This window comes from Giraffa tippelskirchi, chromosome 14 (assembly GCF_054371585.1).
Source record: "Giraffa tippelskirchi isolate mGirTip1 chromosome 14, T2T-mGirTip1v1.2.pri, whole genome shotgun sequence".
NCBI classification, from domain to species: domain Eukaryota; kingdom Metazoa; phylum Chordata; class Mammalia; order Artiodactyla; family Giraffidae; genus Giraffa; species Giraffa tippelskirchi.
In genome coordinates, this window is record NC_137288.1 from 33463306 (window position 1) to 33487349 (window position 24044).

General features: G+C 36.3%; 1 protein-coding gene across 11 annotated transcripts in view; it reads right to left on the reverse strand.

The window, feature by feature from the left end:
* Positions 1–24044, reverse strand: part of KIAA1328 (KIAA1328 ortholog) — a 395477-nt gene that overhangs the window by 369375 nt on the left and 2058 nt on the right. For 5 of the 11 annotated variants that reach the window (XM_081562372.1, XM_081562370.1, XM_081562371.1 and 2 more), the window contains exons 2-3: positions 13115–13257; positions 5661–5755 (exon numbers count right to left, since the gene is read on the reverse strand). The exons of 1 other annotated variant lie outside the window; for it this stretch is intronic. In XM_081562372.1, the coding sequence (XP_081418498.1) occupies positions 5661–5755; positions 13115–13219 (200 nt within the window). In that variant the 5' untranslated portion in view covers positions 13220–13257. Of the gene's footprint in view, positions 1–5660; positions 5756–13114; positions 13258–14065; positions 14102–23595; positions 23651–24044 lie in introns of those variants that run through there. 5 more of the 11 variants (XM_081562367.1, XM_081562366.1, XM_081562365.1 and 2 more) reach the window with 2 other exon arrangements.

Here is a 24044-nt window from a genome sequence, read left to right on the forward strand (position 1 = left end):
ACACATAAATCAAAGTACAGGCATACAATGAGATATTACTCAATAATTAAAAAAAAGAAATTACTTAGACACAAATTGAAATAGTCTCAAAAACATTATATTCTGAAATAAATCAGATACAAAAGGACAAATATCATATGATTCCACTTACATGAGGTATCTAGAATACTCAAATTCATGAAACACACAAAATAGTGGTCACCAGGGAATGGGCAGTGTAAAGAGAGTGAAATTACTCTATAATGGGAACAGAGTTTCAGCAGTGAAAAAGTTCTGGGAATGGATGGTAGAGATGGTCACACAGCAAAACAAATGTACTTAATATCACTCAACTCTACACTTAAAAATGGTTAAGATGGCAAATTCTATGCTATGTATATTTTACCATGCACCAAAAATTACTTTGCTGAGGGAAAAAAGCCAGACAGAAAAAAAGTACATACTGTTTGGCCATTTATATTGTTGGCACCTCAAAAGACATAAAACTACTCAGTAATAAAAGAAATCACATTAATGGCTACCTGGGATGGATGATGAAGATGGGGACTAACTTTAAAATTCTCAATGTAACTTTTTGAAGTAACCTTATATTTGTCAAAACTCAATGAAATATACAATTGAAATGGGTATATATTATCCATATGTAAACTGCACTTACATATATTATATTTTAAAATAAATGAGGAGGTTTGAGGAGGAGATGAAATGCAACAGAGTAGAAAACAGAATTACAAACTCTTTTCTAGGATTCAGGTTATGTTGTTGTACAAAGAAAGGCAGAAGCTAGAGGGAAATACCTGGTCAAAGAATTATGCATTTTATTTCTCAAGATGAAAGAGAAATTACTGTATTTAATGCCAACAGGAAACCAGTTATTTGAAATCAAGTTGAAAATTCAGAGGTAAAAGGACATAAAGGCTAGAAATGTTTGCTGCCAGTGTTTCATGTATATGGAATTCTGTCTCCACTTTCCCACTCGCACAAACCTGAGTCTTAGAAGAAAAAAAAAAAAAATGTTTTGGCAAGTATGAGGAGAAAAAAGTAGACTGAAATATCCAGCAGAGGAAACTCAGCAAACTCAAGAAACCAAGAATACATTATTCCTATATACCTGTATACTAATAGTAAATATAGTAGCAATGGGATCACATGGACCACAGCCTTATCTAACTCAATGAAACTATGAGCCATGCCATATAAGGCCACCTAAGACGGACAGGTCATGGTGGAGAGTTCTGACAATATGTGGTCCACTGGAGAAGGGAATGGCAAGCCACTTCAGAATTCTTACCTTGAGAACTCCATGAACAGTATGAAAAGGCAAAAAAGATAGGACAGTGAAGGATGAACTCCCCAGGTCGGTAGGTGCTCAATATGCTACTGGAGAAGAGTAGAGAAATAACTCCAGAAAGAATGAAGAGATGGAGCCAAAGCAAAAGCAATGTCCAGTTGTGTATGTGACTGGTGATGGAAATAAAGTCCAATGCTGTAAAGAACAATACTGCATAGGAACCTGGAATGTTAGGTCCATGAATCAAGATAAACTGGAAGTGGTCAAACAGGAGATGGCAAGAGTAAACATCAGTATTTTAGCAATCAGTGAAATAAAATGGACTGGAATGGATGATTTAATTTAATTCAGATGACCATTATATCTATTACTGTGGGCGAGAATCCCCTAGAAGAAATGGAATAGCCCTCACAGTCAACGAAAGAGTTTGAAATGCAGTACTTGGGTGCAACCTCAAAAATGACAGAAGGATCTCTGTTTGTTTCCAAGGCAAACCATTCAATATCACAGTAATCCAAGTCTATACCCTAACCAGTAATGCTGAAGTTGAACGATTCTATGATGACCAACAAGACCTTCTATAACTAACAAAAAAAAAGATATCCTTGTCATCATAGGGGACTGGAATGCAAAAGTAGGAAGTCAAGAGATACCTGGAGTAACAGGCAAGTTTGGCCTTGAAGTATAAAATGAAGCAGGGCAAAGGTTAATAGAGTTTTGCCAAGAGAATGCACTGGTCAAAGCAAACACCCTCTTCCAACAACACAAGAGACGACTTTATACATGGATGTCACCAGATGGTCAACACTGAAATCAGAATGATTACATTCTTTGCAGCTAAAGATGGAGAAGCTCTACACAGTCAGCAAAAACAAGACTGGGAGCTTACTGTGGCTCAGACCATGAACTCCTTACTGCAAAGTTCAGAATTAAATTGAAGAAAGTAGGGAAAAACCACTAGACCATTCAGGTATGACTTAAACCATATCCCTACAATAATAGAGTGGAAGTGAGAAATAGATTCAAGGGATTAGATCTGATAGAGCAAGTGCCTGAAGAACTATGGACAGAGGTTCGTGACACTGTACAGGAGGCAGTGATGAAAACCATTCCCAAGAAAAAGAAATGCAAAAAGGCAAAATGGTTCTCTGAGAAGGACTTACAAATAGCTGAGAAAAGAAGAGAATCTAAATGCAAAGGAGATAAAGAAAAACATACCCCTCTAAATGCAGAGTTCCAAAGAATAGCAAGGAGACATAAGAAAGCTTTCCTAAGTAATCATTGTAAAGAAATAGAGGAAAACAATAGAATTGGAAAGACTAGAGATCCTTCAAGACAATTAGAGATACCAAGGGAACATTTCATGCAAAGATGGGCACAATAAAGGACAGAAATGGTATGGACCTAACAGAAGCAGAAGATATTAAGAAGAGGTAGCAAGAATACATAGAAGAACTATACAAAAAAGATCTTCATGACCCAGATAATCACAATGAGAGCCAGATATCCTGGAGTCCAAAGTCAAACGGGCCTTAGGAATCATCACTACGAACAAAGCTAGTGGAGGTGATGGAATTCCAGCTGAGCTATTTCAAGTCCTAAAAGATGATACCGTGAAAGTGCTGCACTCAATATGCCAGCAAATTTGGGAAACTCAGCAGTGGCCAAAGGACTGGAAAAGATCAGTTTTCATTTGAATCCCAAAGAAAGGCAATGCCAAGGAATGTTCAAACTACCACACAATTGCACTCGTTTCACATGCTAGCAAAGTAACGCTCAAAATTCTTCAAGCCAGTCTTCAACAGCACATAAACTGAGAATGTTCAGATGTTCAAGCTGAATTTAGAAAAACCAGAGGAACCTGGGATCAAATTGCCAACATCCAGTGGATCATAGAAACAGCAAGAAATTCCAGAGAAACATCTACTTCTGCTTTATACACTACACCAAAGCCTTTGACTGTGTGGATCACAATAAATTGTGGAAAATTCTTAAAGAGATGGGAATAACAGAACACCTTACCTGCCTCCTGAGGAAGCTGTATGCAGGCCAAGAAGCAACAGTTAGAACTGCACATGGAACAACAGACTGGTTCCAAATTAGGAAAGGAGTATGTCAAGGCTGCATATTGTCACCCTGCTTATTTAACTTATATGCAGAGTACATCATGTGAAAAGCCAGGCTGGCTGAAGTACAAGCTGGAATCAAGATTGCTGGGACAAATATCAATAACCTCAGATATGCAGATTACACCATCCTTATGGTAATTAGCAAAGAGGAACGGAAGAGCCTCTTGATGAAAGTGAAAGAAGAGAGTGAAAAAGTTGGCTTAAAACTCAACATTCAGAAAACTAAGATCAGGGCATCTGGTCCCAACACTTCATGGCACAATGATGGGAAACAATGCAAACAGTGACAGACTTTATTTTCTTGGGCTCCAAAATCACTGCAGGTGGTAACTGATGCCATGAAATTAATAGCTATGACCGACCTAGACAGCATATTAAAAAGCAGAGATAATACTTTGCTGACAAAGGTCCATCTAGTCAAAGACATGGTTTTTCCATTAGTCATGTATGGATGTGAGAGTTGGACCATAAAGAAAGCTGAGCACCGAAGAATTGATGCTTTTGAACTGTGGTATTGGAGAAGACTCTTGAGAGTCCCTTGGACAGCAAGGAGATCAAACCAATCAAATCAAAGGAAATCAGTCCTGAATATTCATTGGAAGGAATGACGCTGAAGCTGAAACTCCAATACTTTGGCCACCTGATGCAAAGAACTGACACAGTGGAAAAGACCCTGATGCTGGGAAATACTGAGGGCAGGAGGAGAAGGGGATGACAGAGGATGAGATGGTTGGATGGCATCACTGACTCGATGGACATGAGTTTGAGCAAGCTCCGGAGTTGGTGCTGGACAGGGAAGCCTGGCTGCAGTCCACAGGGTCGCAAAGAGTTGGACACTATTCATCGACTGAATTGAACTGATAGTGGTAATGGGGATTTTTAGCAGTCGAATTTGTAGTAATCTTGTACTAACACACTGACACTCTACCAAGAATCTTACACTTTGCTAGAAAGCAGAAGTTTACTGAAACCAAAACAATATGCTCTAAGATGTCAAGTGTTCTCTAAGCCTGGAAGCTGAACATGTATCAGGACAATAAGGCAATTCAGGACCATTAATATATGATGTCAAACTAATTGTAATAGCTATAAGGACATTCACACCCCCTCCATGGTAAAAAAAAAAAAAAAAAAGCCTTGTAAGATGATCATAAATCAAATGTTTAACAATCAAATGTTTTCCCATTATAAAAAACACTGCTTGAGATAATGAAAAGTCTACTTCAGGGAGCAGAATAGTCAAAGAATTCCAGTGAAAGAGGTTACTGCTTAATCAAGTGGCATATCAAATTCAGACTAAGGCAGTACTTTGAATTCTTATACTCTGTAATCTAATCCCCCAAACATCACTGCTTTTGTCATCTTTTATACCTATGATTCTATGATTTAAAAAGGTAATTTTTAACTTCAGTCTTTCTAGAACAGCCTCTACAAACATTATTTTAAGGCATTAAGATGAAACACTTCATGTAGTTATCTTTAATTAAAAAAAAAAGAAAGATGAAAATAGACCTACTATATTCAAACATACAATTCAATAATAAAAATCATTACTATCTTATCAATGTTTAGGTATGGCCTCCCCCTAAACTTAACTTTTATAATTTATATTAATACATTCCTCTACAGACATCTTCATTTATTAAGACCTCAAAACTTGACATGTATGTTAAGAAAAAATTATACAAAGTAAATACGCTTCAAACACATCATTAATAAACTGGAATACTACATAAAAACAGCTAGGAACTCTCTCAAAATTCAAAACCCCTTATTTGAAACTATCAGAAGTTAGCAAACTGACAAGTATTCTTGTGAAAGATGACAATAAAATGTATGTTCTCTCCCGTTTCAGATGCTAAAGCAAAACCAAAAGTAACTGCTATGCCTCTGATTACAACAATATCAACCTACATCAATAGAAGAAATGTTCCCTCCGGATAAATGACCGCTGTAGATATTTTTATGAAACAACTGGGAAATTAAATAATCCAGAAAACACAAATTGGAGAGTGTTTGTTCTTCTGTTTATTTCTTTTCCACTTTATGGGTTTTTTTCGTGTGCTGTTTTTATTTTTCTACTTTTCTTTTTGGCACCACAGAATATTATTTTTTCTAAAAGTCTTTGTTCCCATAAGACCAATGACAGGATGACATCGGAACATATTTATAATTTTCTATTTTCAAAAAAAATATTCTCTCTCACATAGTAATACACTTCATATAAGGCTTTGTCTCACCTGGCCAGTTCTTTAATTAAGTTTGCAATGCGTCTTTTGTCTTCAAGACATAAATCCTTCAGTGATGCACTCTTGATTTCTCCCCTGCAGAAACTCTAAAACAAACAAACAAAAATCATTCTGATAAACTTTTACAAAAAACAATTTTGATTCAAGACTTTTCAAGAAATTTCTTAAAATTAGCACAGGAGATGAAATTTCTTGGATCTCTTTTATTTGGTAGAAGACTATCTATTTCATTTAAACCTACTGTGAACTCAAAACAGGCTAAGGAACTATCTGTCCACCAGGGGACATCATGAAATTTACACAGGAAAAGCAGAGAGTAAGAACTCACAGGCACAAATGTGCCTGCTTAAGTATTAGAGAATAATAAGGAAACAACTTTCCCTTGGTGAATGTCACAGAAACAAACACCTAAAGGAAGATACTGAGATCCTTTCTGACACCACAGTCCCATGGCTGCTTGAAGGTATACTAAGGTTGGCAGCAGAGGCACCAGTTTCTAAGCTCTCAATATATCCCAAGGTTCATTCCAAAGGGTGTTAGATCAAAGAGTAATAGTAATAATAGATAACGTTATATCTAGTGCTATTAGGAATATTCTAAGTATTTTATACTTATTAATCCATTTCATTTTCACCACAATGCTGTTAGGTAGGTATTATTCCTATTCTACAGTGACGGTACATATCTTGCCTAGGAATATAGCAGTTAAGTAGCAAAATCGAGACTCAAGCATTGATTCCACAGTCTCTTAGCCACTGTACTATCCTACCTCTTATACTATAAAAAGTTCTTCTAGTACATGAACATCAAAGAGGGGTCTTTAAAGCCATGAAACCTAGGAATTAACAAGATACCTGCAGGTAACACGTAGAAGGAATATGTTTAATAAAACAATCCTTGGCATTGGCAGTTATGCAACCACAAAGTAAATTAGTCCAATTACTTCATGTGGCCAAGAATAATCCAAGACCCCTAAAATGAATCCTGGAAGCACTGGTAGCCAAAAATGGGAAAGATAAGGGAGAAAAAGGAAATGGGAAACAGGATACAGTAAAAAGAAAAAACATTAAATGGATTTGGTTTTAGATTTTAGATATGGTTAGTTTGAGATGCCAGGAGGACATTCAAGGGGAAATGTTTAGGCAGGAAGCTGGAAATGTAGGTCTGGATCTCAAGTCAGAGAAAAACATAAAAATTTAAAATTCAGCCATATGTTGCTATCAATAATGTTTAGATTTTTATTATTTTATTTATATTTTTCTATGTTTTAAAATTTTTCTTAAAATTAAGAAAAAATACTAGTTTTTTGAAATCAACTCCTAATCCAAGAAAATAAATTAAAACTGATAACTAAAAAGATAAAAGGAGGCTCAGAAGCATACAATATTGTAGGAGAAAAAAGTTTTAAGAAGCATGTGAGGTTAACAGTGGTAATAATCAAAAACCAGAATATTAAAAGGAGTCACTGGATTTGGCAATGGGACAAATTGCTGAAAACCCATTAAGAGATTTCAGTAAACAAAAAAGAGAAACCCTTGCAAATAGGCAAGAACTTCAGCAGCATTGTGTTCAGGCAAAAACCTGAAAACACAAATGTTTGTCAACCAGAGTTAAACTGTGGTATATTTATACAACCGAATTCTGCAGCTACTGATTGTTAGTTGACATTCATCCATCTTCAAACCCACCCTACCCTGCTTTGCTTTGTGAGGCTGACTCTGGAAACCTCAATTCTCCCTCGCCACATCATTCTCTATTATGCTGTGCTTAGTCGCTCAGTCATGTCCAACTCTTTGCAAGTCCATGGACTTGTAGCCCGCCAGGCTCTCCTGTCCATGGGAAATCTCCAGGCAAGAATACTGGAGTGGGGTGCCATGCCCTCCTCCAGGGGATCTTGCCAACCCAGGGATTGAACACAGGTCTCCCGCATTGCAGGTGGATTCTTTACCATCTGAGCCACCAGGGAAGCCTGTTCTCTATTAAGCTCTATCAACAGGGAGAAGGAGAGGCTCTGAGAGGAAGAAAGGACACATTCCTTCCTATTGCTTTCTGTTTCTGTCAGTGTTACCCCTGCCAGAGATCTTCACCCTGGCAAGAACAACTGATTCCAGTTGGTAATTCTTCCAGGCCTCAGAGAACCAGCCTTTGTCATGTCTCCCTGGGGATAGCAATACCCCTTAGGCTGGTTCCCCATCATCAAAGGTCCAAGTTTCAGCTCTAAGTGGCCCCTCCTCCAAGTTTCTAGGTTTTAATAATTCCAACTTGTTCTGTTTTCCCAACTCTAGAGATGGTGGTTGTGTCTTGTTGTTATTATCTACATGATAACTTAGTGTGCCCTTTTTGCCTTTCAGTTCTCCAGCACCAGTTTAACAAGTTTTCATATACTAAACATACTCTCAGTTGAAATAACTGAGTAAACCCTGATTGAAATATCAGGGAAAAGAAATTAAATATGACAACATGTAGCATAAATAAATCTCAGAAACATAACACTGAACAAAAAATAACAAATCAGACAATATGAGATCATTTATAAAAAGTTGGAAATATACATATAACTATGGGATTCCCTGGTGGCTCAGTCAGTAAAGAGACCTCCTGCAACACAGGAGACACGGATTCAATCCCTGGCTTGGGAAAGATCCCCTGGAGGAGGAAGTGGCAACCCACTCCAGTATTCTTGCCTGGAAAATCCCATGGAAGGAGGAGCCTGGTGGGCCACAGTCCATCAGGGTTGCAAGAGGTGGACACAACTTAGTGACTAAACCACCACCACCATTGTTTAAAAAACAAATACATGTTTACACCATATAGGACAGCAGTCGATAAACTACAACTGCAAGCTAAATCTGGCTCAAAGCTTATTTTTGGAAAAAAAGTTTATTAAAACACAGCCATGCATTTCATTTATACACTGACATACATATGGCTCTTTCCACACTATCATGGCAGAATTAAATAATTAAGACAGAGGCCATGTGTCTCACAAAGGCTAAACATTTACCATCTGGCCTTTTACAGAAATAGTTTGTCAACCTCTGATAAAGAGAAACAACAGAATGATAAACACAAAATTAAAGATAGAGATTACCAAGTAAGATGCTATGCTATAATAAGGGAAGAATAATACATCTTTACATATATTATCTCAGACTGCAAGGAAGTCTGAGGCTCTTCCCAGTCAATCTTTCTTTCCTTCTCCTCTCACAGATGCCAGACTTGTAGCGAAATCTTAAGTCTCTCCTTGATTTATAATAGCACCATGGCAATTCAATGCAGAAATGAATGGTTCCTTCAATAATCGGTACTGAACCAAAAGACTATCGGTATGAAAAAATGATTTGGAATAAGGTTTGCCACATTTTTAAATCTCTTTACAAGACAACTGAAATAAAAGGAATCCAAACTGAAAAGGCAAATGTAAAATTATCTCTATTCACAGATGGCATAATCTTGTATACAGGAAATTGTAAGAAAATCACCAAAAAGCTATTAGATTAGAACTAATAAATGTAGAAAGGTTACAGGATAAAAAAAATCAACTATGTTTCTATATACTAGCAGTCAAAAATCCGAAAATGAAATTAAGAAAACGATTTCATTAACAGTAGCATCACAAAGTATAAAATACTTAAAACTTGAAAATAAATTTGGCGTGTACACTGAAAACAACAAAACATCACTGAAAGAAATTAAAGATCTAAATAAACAGACAATTTACACAGCATATTCAAGGTCTGGAAGACAATATTATGAAGCTGACAGTACTCACCAAATTGATCTAAAGATTCAACACAAGGTAGGGGTAGCAGAGTGGGAGATACAAACCATGGGGTATAAGGCTGAAGGACGTGCTGTACAACATGGGGAATGCAGTCAGTATTTTGTAATAACTGTAAATGGAAAGTAACCTTTAAAGTTGTATAAAAAATTAAAAAAAAGATTCTGAATCACTTAATTTACGGGATTAACATACACAGAGTATTATATATAAAACAGATAACCAATAAGGACCTACTGTATAGCACAGGGAACTAGACTCAATATTTTATAATAATCTAAAAGGGAAAAGAATCTAAAAAGGAAAAAATATATATACATACACATACATAATTATAAACATGTATATATAAAACTGAATCACTGTGATGTATACCTGAAACTAACACATTACTGTAAACCAACTGTATTTTCCAACTTTTTTTAAAAAAGATTCAACACAATTGCTACCAAAATCCCAAGCTGACTTTCTGAAGAAACTGGCAAGCTGATCCCATAATTCCTATGGAAACACAAAGGACCCAGAATAGGCAAAACAACCTTGAAAAAGAAGAACTTGGACTATTTACACTTTCTGATTCTAAGACTTACTGCCGAGCTACAATATATTAAAACAGAGTGGTATTGGCATTAAAACAGAAATACAGATCAACGGAATAGAACTGAGATTACAGAAATAAACACTTACATTTATGATTAAAAGATTTTTCAACAAGGGTAGCAGGACAAAGAAAGAATAGTCTTTGCAACAAATGATACTGGGACAAGAGGAAATCCACATGCAAAAGAATAAAGCTGGGTCACCACCAATACCATCTACAGAAATTAAATCAAAATGGATCAAAACTTAAATGTAATATCTAAAAGTACAAAGCTCTTAGATATTGGTATAAATCTTTGAGATCTTGGTTTAGGTAATGATTTCTTAGACATGACAGCAAAGCACAGGCAATAAAAGAAAAACATTGGTAAGTTGAACTTCATCAAAATTTAAAACATCCAAGCTTCAAAGGACACCAATAAGAAAGTGAAAAAAACCCCACAGAATGAGAGGAAATATTTGCAAATAATGTATCTGATAAGAGACTCAGAGGTGGAATTTATAAAGAACTCTTACAACTCATCAATAAGACAAATAACTCAAATTGAAAAATATCTGAACAGACATTTCTGTAAAGAACATATACAAATGGCCAAGAGGCACATAAACAGATGATCATTACTGGCCACTGTGTGTGTGTGTGTGTGTGTGTGTGTGTTTAGTCACTCAGCTGTGTCCAACTCTTTGCAACCCCACGGACTGTAGCCTGCCAGGCTCCAGGCAAGAATACTGGAGTGGGTTGCCATTCCCTTCTCCAAGGGATCTTCCCCACCCAGGGATCGGACCTGGGTCTCCTGCATTGCAGGTGGATTCTTTACCATCTGAGCTACCAGGGAAGCCCACTACTGGCCATTAGGAAAATACAAATCAAAACCATGAGATACCACTTCAAATTCACTACAATGATAAATAAAAAAGATGGATATAAAGTGTTGGTGAGAACGTGGAGAAGAATGTAAAATAGTATAGCTACTTTGGCAGTACATCAAACATAGAATTACTACATGCTCCAGCAATTCTACTTCTAGATATATACCCAAGAAAATTGAAAACGTATATCCATACAAAAATCTGTACATGAATGCTGATGGAGTATATTCGTATTAGCCAAAAAGTGTAACAATCCAAACATCCTTCAACTGGTGGTTAAACAAAACATGCACCAAGCCATAAAAAGGAATGAAGCAATGATTCCTGATACAACATAGATGAAACGTGAAGTGAAAGAAGCCAGTCACAAAAGACCACACAGTACATTATTTCATTTATATAAAATATTCAGAACAGACAAATATTTAGGGATTAAAAGCAGGTTAGCGGTTGTCAGGAGCTGAGATTAATGGGGAATAGCTTTTGTGAAGTGGACATACTGGGGATATAAGCAACATAAGTAGGCCTTTTGAGCTCAGTCATGTCCATCTCTTTGTGATCCCATGGACTGCAGTCTGCCAGGCTCCTCTGTTTATGAGATTTTCCAGGCAAGAATAATGGAGTGGGTTACCAGTTCCTCCTCCGGGGGATCTTCCCAACCCAGGGACTGAACCCATATCTCCTGCATCTCATGCATTGGTAGGCAGATTCTTTATCCACTGAGCCACCTGGGAAGCCCATGCATGATTTAAGCTAATCACAGTTAAATCCTGTAGATAACTAAATGTGATACAGCTGATCCTTAACAACATGAGTCTGAACTGCACAGGTCTATTTATAAGCAGATGTTTTTCAACAAATATATTGGAAAACTTGTTGGAGATTTAAGACAATTTGATAAAGCTTGCAAATGAATCACACAGCCTAAAGAAATACATAAAAACAAATTAAGAAAAAAGTTAGGTGTGTCATGAGTGTGTAAAATACCTGTATATATACATATAACACTCAAAATATGTGTTAACTATGTTATCAGCAAAGCGTTCATTCAACAGTAAATTACTAGTGAAGTTTTGGAGGAGTCAAAAATTATATGCAGATATTTGACTGCATGGGTTTCAACACCCCTAACACCTGTGTTGTTCAAGGGTCAAGAGTAATAAGTAACAAAACTAGACACTGAACATTTCCTCAAGAACATAAACCAGGTGTTGAAAAACACTTTTTTTTATCAAGAGTTCAATAGTAGATGATTTTGGCTTTGTAGGCATACATCTTTACAGCACCTCTGATGCTGTAATACGAAAGCGGCAGAAAAATAACATTAAAAGAATGTTAAGAGAATGGCTGTGTTCCAGTAACACTTGACTCACAAAACAAGGAAAAGCAGATGGCCTACAATTGACAGACTGTCAAACCCTGACTTAACCTCTGGTTGAGGAGACAAAATATAAAGTAAAGTAACGGGGAAGGAAATGTGTATTCTTGGCTGGAGAATCCCATGGACAGAGGAGCCTGGCAGGCTACAGTCCATAGGGTCGCAAAGAGTTGGACACGACTGAAGCAACTTAGCACACATGCAAAGTAACATAAACTAACCAGACAGGGAACGTACCAAAGGAATGTAGAGACACTATTAGAGAGGCAAAGGCAGACAAGGGAGAAATAAATGGCTGAGCGATAAAAATAAACTCTTCATGATAATATTTGACAAGTGAAGGAAATAATACTAATAATATAGGCTAATTTTAACAAAGCATTTTTTTATATGCAAAGGATTATTTATCAACTAACATATTTACATGAACAAAAATCATAAAGAATACCTAATAAAAGAAAAAAAAACTGCTGTCAATTTGATTTACTAATACCACACAGATCAGGATGTAAGTTTTTTGAAACTTATGAAGAAAATAAACATTTCTTAACTAAGACTTAAAGTAAGCCTGGACATTCTGGAACAAAAGCTTTGAGTAATATATATATATATTATATTCATACTAAGTATTAATAAAGCATCCTTGAATCCTCTGTATCTTTTCAAATACTTGTAGATCATCTAATGTTCTTTCAAGGTCTCTTCTACACTGACCTATCAGTTATTGGCCAACACAGAAAAATGACTTATTGGTCAGCATTTATAAAGACTGGAGAATAAGGGGAAAAAAAAAACAGAAAAAAAGAAATTACTGACCTGTTCATCAACTGAATCTCCTGCACCTTTTAAAGACTCCATGGAGACTGGAGTAGCAGTCACCCTGGAGGTCTTGAGTTTAACATCAGCTTTTGGATTCACCATCTTGTGTCTTGACCTGGTATTTCCTTCTGTAGAAATTCCTAAGGATTTCCATCAAAACAAGATTTCAAAATTATGTCTTTTCATTCTTTTAAACCCTCCCCCTAGCAACTTTTTCCTTGATAGCCTGCATGGAAAATCCCAGGGACGTGGGCTGCCATCTATGGGGTCGCACCGAGTCAGACACGACTGAAGCAACTTAGCAGCAGCAGCTCTACTTGATGGCACCTGATGGACAAATCTCTTTATAAACTTCATTTTAAAGCTCTGTTAATAAACAATGAGTCATGAAAAGGCTGTGTTTTGAATACATTAGAGATTCAACTGAAATATTTTTTAAGGGGATGTGAATATTTGTAAGTCAAATTAAAACCAATAAACTACAACATGCCACATATACCTTAACTTACTGGAAACTAAAAATCTGAATTTTCACATAATTAAAGTGCCTCCAATGGTTCAGTTTTACAACTCATCTCATAATAACCAGTAAACTTTAAAGTCTGTTACATAAACCCTACATCATTAAGTTTATACATTTTCTTTGAAATATAAAATTTAGACTATTATTTGAATATGAAAAGTAAGAAAAGAGTCTGCTGCTCTTTAATTCATGAACAAAGTATTCTATAAATTCATCAAAAGCTGACTTGCCAGCCAGCACCTAAAATAATGCAATATTTCAAACCTTAGTGGGGGTCACACCAAATATTAAAAAAAAAAAAAAAAAATAGGTTCTGATGAACTGTTCTGCATCTACTTATACCTACAAAGTTGTCCTAATGTTTTATTTTCTTCTAATCTTTAAGAATCAAAGGAAGTTTACCAAATTAATATAGAAAATCATACCTGGAACATACACTACTGATTGTTCTTCATCAGAAACTATGCAGGAAGACATAAAGGAAAATACTAGAAAAGATTACCCAACATCCAAATGCTGTTGTTTGGTACTTCTGCTATAATTTGCAATTTCTTCTGAGCTAGAAGTTTGTAACTAGCTTTTAAAAACAAAACTAGGAAGTAATATAATTTAAATAAATGAAGAAAAATTAATAATCTTTTAAAGTTCATCTTTATATATTCACAACTATTTGCTTTGTAAAAATGCTGGAATGCCCTGTTCCATTAAAGTTTTATCCATGCTTATTCCCATACCCAACACTATAAATTCTGCTGTAGTTTCCTTTCATTTTCTTTCCTTTTGTAAACAAGGAGTTAAATGCTCCATCATGCTCATCTTTGGTGAACTGACAAGTTATCTGACGCATGAATATGTAATTTCAAAATGAGTTTTAGCTTTGAAGAACAAATACTGTTTAAGGGCAGCTCAATTATGCAAACACAAAAATATTTTTTATTCTTCCACAGTACATTCATGAAATGTCTCAAGAAGCCCTACTATTCAACAAGTGGGAGAAATTTAAGAAAAAAAGAACTATTTCGAATTTCAAAAGGAGAAATTTTGAAAGGGTTAAAGTGAAAGTAGCTCAATTGTGTCCGACTCTTTGCGACCCCATGGACTATACAATCTATGGAGTTCTCCAGGCCAGAATACTGGAGTGGGTAGCCTTTCCCTTCTCCAGCTTCCCAACCCAGGGATGGAACCCATATCTCCCGCAATGCAAGCGGATTCTTTACCAGCTGAGCCGAACACTGATATAGAATGGAAACCAATATAATAAAGTTTACTTTTCAAAAATAAAATTTTATTCAGAACTAGATTTAAATTCAGGTATGTCTACCATTTGATAACCTTCGATTACATATTCAGGAAGCAGGTGTCTAAACAATTTTTTTCCAAATGACCTCGAAAAGTCCAAAGATTTCCGTTACTTTATGAAATACTTTGTTTTCCAAAATTTGTAGACAAATCAATTATTAACTATTTCCTCCTGGGAGCAGATGGGAATACAACAGTAGATAAAACATGTTAGAAAGCCAATATATTTCAGTTTAGAACCAATTCTAGAAATGGAATCTTTTCAAGGAATGTTGACTGGAGATGCCTAGAATCCCGACGGAAATTTAGGAACACAATGGTGGTGCTTACTGTCTGACCTGCTAGGTGGTTCAGCTCTCCTCAGCAGCATATGCACTATCACAGCTTCAAGACTTTGGCTGGTAACTAGTGCCTCTAAAAACTTTAAACTCCCTCAGACATCAGGAATAAGAATAAAAAATTTCAGGAGGCACATAAGACAAGTAAACAAACAAAAAATTAGGCCCCACTAGTCCAAGGAAATTGACTGTAACAAACACTGGAGCAGAGCATTTCTAAATTCATTGACACCCAATCCAAAACAAAAGCTTTACAAGCTGAAATTGTGCAGACTCTTTAGCAGCAGATTCATTTTTTACATCCTCTGGGAATCCTCAGTTACTGTTCAATTATTTGCTATTGGAAATACACACATGGGAAAAAGTACACAGGGGAAAAAATTCAAGATGACTCAGGACATGCTCCATATGACAGGGTCCTCAGTTAAAATATAAAATAGGGATGAATTTGCAGAATATCCTCCATCTCCAAGGATGATCTATAGAAAGACTGACATAACTGAGTCCTGGAAAACATACTGCACTTCTCTAGACCATCCATAAAGGAGTCTGCCCATAGCTGGAAGAGACCAGCCACTGAGGAACCTACTTAGCCATACCTTGACTCAGAAGCTCATCAAATATTTTATACTTTCTCTTCTCTCCTAAAACCTGATACCATTTCCCCCATCTTTACTCTAAGCTAATAACTTTACTTCCTATTTCTTTAAGAAAAACAAACTATAGAAGCCTTTGCCAAACATGCATTTGCAGATGACATGATATTACATATAGAAAACACTAAAGAGTCTACTGAAAAACTGTTAGAATAATCAAATTCAGATTGCTGATAAACAGAAGTTGCAGAATACAAAATCAATAAATAAAAATCTGTTGCATTTCTATACAAGAATAACCATCAGGAAGACAAATTAAGGGGAAAAAATCCAATTTACAATTGCATCAAAAAAAGAGTATAAAACCTAGAAAATTTAACCAAAGAGGTGAGAGACCTGTATGCTGAAAAGTATAAGACACTGATGAAAGAAACTGAAGAAAAATGAAAGAAATTCATGCTCATGAATTAAAAGAATATTGTTAAAATGTCCATAAAGCAATCTACAGATTCAAACCAAAATTCCAAAGTCATTTTTCACAGAAATATTGTAAAACAACAATCCTAAAATTTGTATGGAACCACAAAAGACCTTAATTAGTCAAAGCAATCTTGAGAAAGAACAACAAAGCTGGAGGCATCACAATTCCTGGTTTCAAAATACTATAAAGCAACAGTTAACAAAACACAAAAGACCCCCATGACATTAACAGCTACCATCTTCCTGCTTTATTTTTCTCCATAGCACCCATAATCATATAATATTATTTTACTTATTCATTAACTAATTTCATTTCACCTACATGTAAGTACAAAGCCAGTGAAAATCTAAAATGTTTTGATCAATGTTGTATCGCTAAGATCAAAGAATGCCTGGATCATAGTAAACCATCTAGGAACAAATGAAATCACTATTTATTTAATCCCATGAGGCACTGTCCAACAACTCTCAATTCTGTCTTTCTCTCTTTGTCCTATTCAAAATATGCACACAAACCCAACTAGCTACATCCATACCAAATTTCTTTTTCAAATATAAGACCACTAAATAAACTGACCTTAACAAAAGTTTTTATAAATAAGACAAAATATTTGAAATTGCCTCCATCCAAACTAACTTTCTAATTGCTTGTAATCTATCTTCATCTCATTATTTTTGAGAACCCAAATATTTACCTTCTTCAAATACCAATTCCCAAGAAATGTATATTTCATGGGAAAGTTAAAGAGACACAATTTGGACCTCTTATTCTGTTCTCTGTGTCACCTTAATTTCACTTGGTTCATCTGGAAGTGCCTCAGTAGGATAAGTATAGCAAGTTACAAAGAGTCTTTAATGCCCAAGTTTTCGAAATTAAAGTGGCAAGCAGAAACCCAAGCCAGAAGTGGTAGGGAGAAATAAATATACCTATCCTAGAGCAACAGGATGTGAAGAAAATAAACTTGGTACTTCCCATTCTGCGATAACCTTGTGAGTGTGAATCACTTATCAGCAACATGTGTATCATCATTACTAACCATAATGATTTTCCTGACATACATGGTTTTTCCAGTAGTCATGTATGGATGTGAGAGTTGGACTATAAAGAAAGCTGAGTGCTGAAGAATTGACGCTTTTGAACTGTGGCATCGGAGAAGACTCTTGAGAGTCCTTTGGACAGCAAGGAGATCCAACCAGTCCATCCTAAAGGAAATCAGTCCTGAATATTCTTTGGAAGGACTGATGCTGAAGCTGAAACTCCAATACTTTGGCCACCTGATGCAAAGAACTGACTCATTTGAAAAGACCCTGATGCTGGGAAAGATGGAAGGCAGGAGAAGAAGGGGACGACAGAGGATGAGATGGTTGGATGGCATCACCAACTCAATGGACATGAGTTTGAGTAAACTCTGGAAGTTGGTGACGGACAGGGAGGCCTGGCATGCTGCAGTCCATGGGGTCGTAAAGAGTTGGACACAACTGAGCGACTGAACTGAACTGATATTATTTTAAAATCAATGTAAATAGAGACCAAAAGAAAGCAGGAGGAGCAATACTCATATCAAATAAAATAGACTTTAAAACAAAGGTGGTGAAAAGAGACAAAGATGGACACTACATAATGATCAAAGGATCAATCCAAGAAGAAGATATAACAATTATAAATACATATGCACCCAACAAAGGAGCACTGCTATATGTAAGGCAAATGCTAACAAGTATGAAAGAGGAAATTAACAATAACACAATAATAGTGGGAGACTTTAATACTCCACTCACACCTATGGACAGATCAACTAAACAGAAAATTAACAAGGAAACACAAACTTTAAATGATACAATAGACCAGTTAGACCTAACTGATATCTATAGATCATTTCACCCCAAAACAATGAATTTCACCTTTTTCTCAAGCGCACACGGAACCTTCTCCGGAATAGGTCACATCCTGGGCCATAAATCTAGTCTTGGTAAATTCAAAAAAATTGAAATCATTCCAAGCATCTTTTCTGACCACAATGCAGTAAGATTAGATGTCAATTACAGGAGAAAAACAATTAAAAACTCCAATATACGGAGGCTGAACAACACACTGCTGAATGACCAACAAATCACAGAAGAAATCAAAAAAGAAATCAAAATATGCATAGAAACGAATGAAAATGAAAACCCAACAACCCAAAACCTATCAGTTCAGTTCAGTTCAGTTGCTCAGTCGTGTCCGACTCTCTGCGACCCCATGAATCGCAGCACGCCAGGCCTCTCTGTCCATCACCAACTCCCGGAGTCTACCCAAACCCATGTTCATCGAGTCGGTGATGCCATCCAACCATCTCATCCTCTGTCGTCCCCTTCTCCTCCCGCCCCCAATCCTACCCAGCATTAAGGTCTTTTCCAATGAGTCAACCCTTCACATGAGGTGGCCAAAGTATTGGAGCTTCAGCTTCAACATCAGACCTTCCAACGAACACCCAGGATTGATCTCTTTTAGGATGGATTGATTGGATCTCCTTGCAGTCTAAGGGACTCTCAAGAGTCTTCTCCAACACCACAGTTCAAAAGCATCAATTCTGCGGCGCTCAGCTTTCTTCACCGTCCAACTCTCACATCCATACATGACCACTGGAAAAACCATAGCCTTGACTAGATGGACTTTTGTTGGCAAAGTAATGTCTCTGCTTTTAAACATGCTATATAGGTTGGCCATAACCTTCCTTCCAAGGAGTAAGTGTCTTTTAATTTCATGGCTGCAGTCACCATCAGCAGTGATTCTGGAGCCCAAAAAAGTAAAGTCTGACACTGTTTCCCCAACTATTTCCCATGGAGTGATGGTATAGAACACGGTAAAAGCAGTGCTAAGGGGAAGATTCATAGCAATACAGGCTCACCTCAAGAAACAAGAAAAAAGTCGAATAAATAACCTAACTCTACACCTAAAGCAACTAGAAAAGGAAGAAATAAAGAACCCCAGGGTTAGTAGAAGAAAAGAAATCTTAAAAATTAGGGCAGAAATAAATGCAAAAGAAACAAAAGAGACTATAGCAAAAATCAGCAAAGCCAAAAGCTGGTTCTTTGAGAAGATAAATAAAATTGACAAGCCATTAGCCAGACTCATCAAGAAACAAAGGGAGAAGAATCAAATCAACAAAATCAGAAATGAAAATGGAGAGATCACAACAGACAACACAGAAATACAAAGGATCATAAGAGACTATTATCAGCAAGTATATGCAAATAAAATGGACAACTTGGAAGAAATGGATAAATTCTTAGAAAAGTACGACTTCCCAAAACTGAACCAGGAAGAAATAGAAAATCTCAACAGACCCATCACAAGCATGGAAATTGAAACTGTAATCAGAAATCTTCCAGCAAACAAAAGCCCAGGACCAGATGGCTTCACAGCTGAATTCTACCAAAAATTTAGAGAAGAGCTAACATCTCTCTTACTCAAACTCTTCCAGAAAACTGCAGAGGAAGGTAAACTTCCAAACTCATTCTATGAGGCCATCATCACCCTAATTCCAAAACCTGACAAAGATGTTACAAAAAAAGAAAACTACAGGCCAATATCACTGATGAACATAGATGCAAAAATCCTGAACAAAATCCTTGCAAACAGAATCCAACAACATATTAAAAAGATCATACATCATGACCAAGTGGGCTTTACCCCAGGGATGCAAGGATTCTTCAATATCTGCAAATCAATCAGTGTAATACACCACATAAACAAATTGAAAAATAAAAATCATATGATTATTTCAATAGATGCAGAGAAAGCCTTTGACAAAATTCAACATCCATTTATGATAAAAATCCTCCAAAAAGCAGGAATAGAAGGAACATACCTCAACATAATAAAAGCTATATATGACAAACCCACGGCAAACATTATCCTCAATGGTGAAAAACTGAAAGCATTTCCCCTAAAATCAGGAACAAGACAAGGGTGCCCACTCACACCACTACTATTCAACATAGTTTTGGAAGTTTTGGCCACAGCAATCAGAGCAGAAAAAGAAATAAAAGGAATCCAGATTGGAAAAGAAGAAGTAAAACTCTCTCTGTTTGCAGATGACATGATCCTCTACATAGAAAACCCTAAAGACTCCACCAAAAAATTACTAGAGCTAATCAACGAATATAGTAAAGTTGCAGGATATAAAATTAACACACAGAAATCCCTTGCATTCCTATACACTAACAACGAGATAACAGAAAGAGAAATTAAGGAAACAATTCCATTCACCATCACAACGAAAAGAATAAAATACTTAGGAATATATCTACCTAAAAAAACAAAAGACCTATATATAGAAAACTATAAAACACTGGTGGAAGAAATCAAAGAGGACACAAACAGATGGAGAAATATACCATGTTCATGGATCGGAAGAATCAATATAGTGAAAATGAGTATACTACCCAAAGCAATCTACAGATTCAATGCAATCCCTATCAAGCTTCCAACAGTATTCTTCAGAGAACTAGAACAAATAATTTCACAATTTGTATGGAAATACAAAAAACCTCGAATAGTCAAAGCAATCTTGAGAAAGAAGAATGGAACTGGAGGAATCAACCTGCCTGACTTCAGGATCTACTACAAAGCCACAGTCATCAAGACAGTATGGTACTGGCACAAGGACAGAAATATAGATCAATGGAACAAAATAGAAAGCCCAGAGATAAATCCACACACCTATGGACACCTTATCTTTGACAAAGAAGGCAACAATATACAATGGAGAAAAGACAATCTCTTTAACAAGTGGTGCTGGGAAAACTGGTCAACCACTTATAAAAGAATGAAACTAGAACACTTTCTAACACCATACACAAAAATAAACTCAAAATGGATTAAAGAGCTAAACGTAAGACCAGAAACTATAAAATTACTAGAGGAAAACATAGGCAAAACACTCTTCAACATAAATCACAGCAGGATCCTCTATGACCCACCTCCCAGAATATTGGAAATAAAAGCAAAAATAAACAAATGGGACCTAATTAAAATTAAAAGCTTTTGCACAACAAAGGAAACTATAAGCAAGGTGAAAAGACAGCCTTCGGAATGGGAGAAAATAATAGCAAACGAAGCAACAGACAATTAATCTCAAAAATATACAAGCAACTTCTGCAGCTGAATTCCAGAAAAATAAACGACCCAACCAAAAAGTGGGCCAAAGAACTAAACAGACACTTCTCCAAAGAAGACATACAGATGGCTAACAAACACATGAAAAGATGCTCAACATCACTCATTATTAGAGAAATGCAAATCAAAACCACAATGAGGTACCATTTCACGCCAGTCAGAATGGCTGCTATCCAAAAGACTACAAGCAATAAATGCTGGAGAGGGTGCGGAGAAAAGGGAACTCTCTTACACTGTTGGTGGGAATGCAAACTAGTACAGCCACTATGGAGAACAGTGTGGAGATTCCTCAAAAAACTGGAAATAGAACTGCCATATGGCCTAGCAATCCCACTTCTGGGCATACACACAGGGGAAACCAGAATTGAAAGAGATACGTGTACCCCAATGCTCATCGCAGCACTGTTTATAATAGCCAGGACATGGAAGAAGCCTAGATGCCCATCAGCAGATGAATGGATAAGGAAGCTGTGGTACATATACACAACGGAATATTACTCAGCCATTAAAAAGAATACAATCGAATCCGTTCTAATGCGGTGGATGAAACTGGAGCCTATTATACAGAGTGAAGTAAGCCAGAAAGAAAAACACCAGAACAGTATACTAACACATATATATGGTACTTAGTCAATCGGTAAAGATAACCCTGTATGCAAGACATCAAAAGAGACACAGATAAATAGAACAGTATTATGGACTCTATGGGAGAGGGCGGGATGCTCTGGGAGAATGGCATTGAAGCATGTAAATTATTATATGTGAAACGAATCGCCAGTCCAGGTTCAATGCATGATACAGGGTGCTCAGGGCTGGTGCACTGGGATGACCCAGAGGGAGGGGGTGGGGAGGGAGGTGGAAGGGGGGTTCTGGAAGGGGAAAACATGTATACCCATGGTGGATTCATGTCAGTGTATGGCAAAACAAATACAATATTGTAAAGTTAAAAAATAGAAAATAAACTAATTTAAAAAAAAAATAAAAATCAACTTTTGTTCTTAAAAAAAATCAATGTAAAGTCTCTATTTAATTGAAAACTCAACGGCAGAGATTATAGCTGCTGCAATGCTTTGACCAGGTCCTTTATAGTTCATATTTGTTAATATCAAGTTCATAATACTGTTAAAGATAATACACTTGAGTGCACTTCAGCAATCAAATTTAGATACTGCAGAAATACTAATTTCTTTTGATATCACCAAGAGCTATAATGAAGAAGGAAAGCAGTTTATGACCAAAGGGGCATATTTCACTTGTAGATTTAAGCCATAAAATGACAACATGGCATATCACTGTTTACACATTGGGTATAAAGAAATACCTTGTGCAAAACAGCACTGCTGAATCATAATGTCCAGAAGACACACAACTTATAAAAACAACAATATGAAAAGATGACCTTCAGTCACAGATGACCTGTCCTCACATGATAGAAACATCTAAGAATGGGAAATCTCTCAATCATACTTCAATTGTTGAGGTGAGGCACTGAAAATCTCCGAATAGTGTGAAAAGAATACCAGATTACAGGTATATACTTTTTGGCCTTTTTCTATTGAAAGTTCTAACTATAAGTACTTCAGGGGTGGTCTGGGAAGTCATCAGTGTAATGAGAAAAGAGATCAAGATCAAAAGACATTCCAATAAAATTTTTTTTACAAAAAGATCAAAAGACACATGACTAAATCAAATGACTCATAATTATGTTTTTTAGCAAAGATTCAGTAACAAATTCATATCTGACATGCTTTTAAGTTCTACAGAGATTTAACATGAAAATATTTGAGGCTGGATATTAATTGGTCATTAGGTGGAATAGGGAGGGGAAACGCGATACTGGTAACCTTGAAGCTCCTTTCAAACTGAATTTCTACAGAATGTAATCACCATTTTCCCCAAATAACTTTAACTCTTCCCTTTCACTGCAAAGATGAGTATCTTACGTTAATTTTTAGAGTAAGGAAGAATGTAAGAGAAAAGGAAGGCTATATGACATCTATATGAAATACAGAGTAATATGACTACATAAACAATTGAGTACAAGGCTGCTAAGACCAAGAGCATAGATTCTGTTTACACACCTAGTAACTTAATCATACCCACTGCAACAGACTGTCTCCCCTATCCACAACCCACATACATTCTATTATATATCAGAACAATATCCTTATACATTTCGTATCAGCACAACAGCATTGGTTATACAGAAAGTTAAGGAATAATAACGAAAGCCACATAGATGGTTATGAAAATGATTACACTGAAGAAGCACATTATAAGTTAATAATCTTCATATATCTCTATCACAAAATTCTAACATTGCTGAGGCAATGTTTCATGAGAAAGACTCATCCCAATTTCCTGACTTCCTAATTCAGTCCAGCTGCTCCCGATGCACATATTCCCCTGACAGGTAAAGAAAAAATATTTAATTTGCACAGTGTATCAGTGTGCTTTTTATCCACAGTGTAGGATCACGATTTCACTTGATGCTCACCAACCTCTCACACACAAATGGTAATAATGCTTA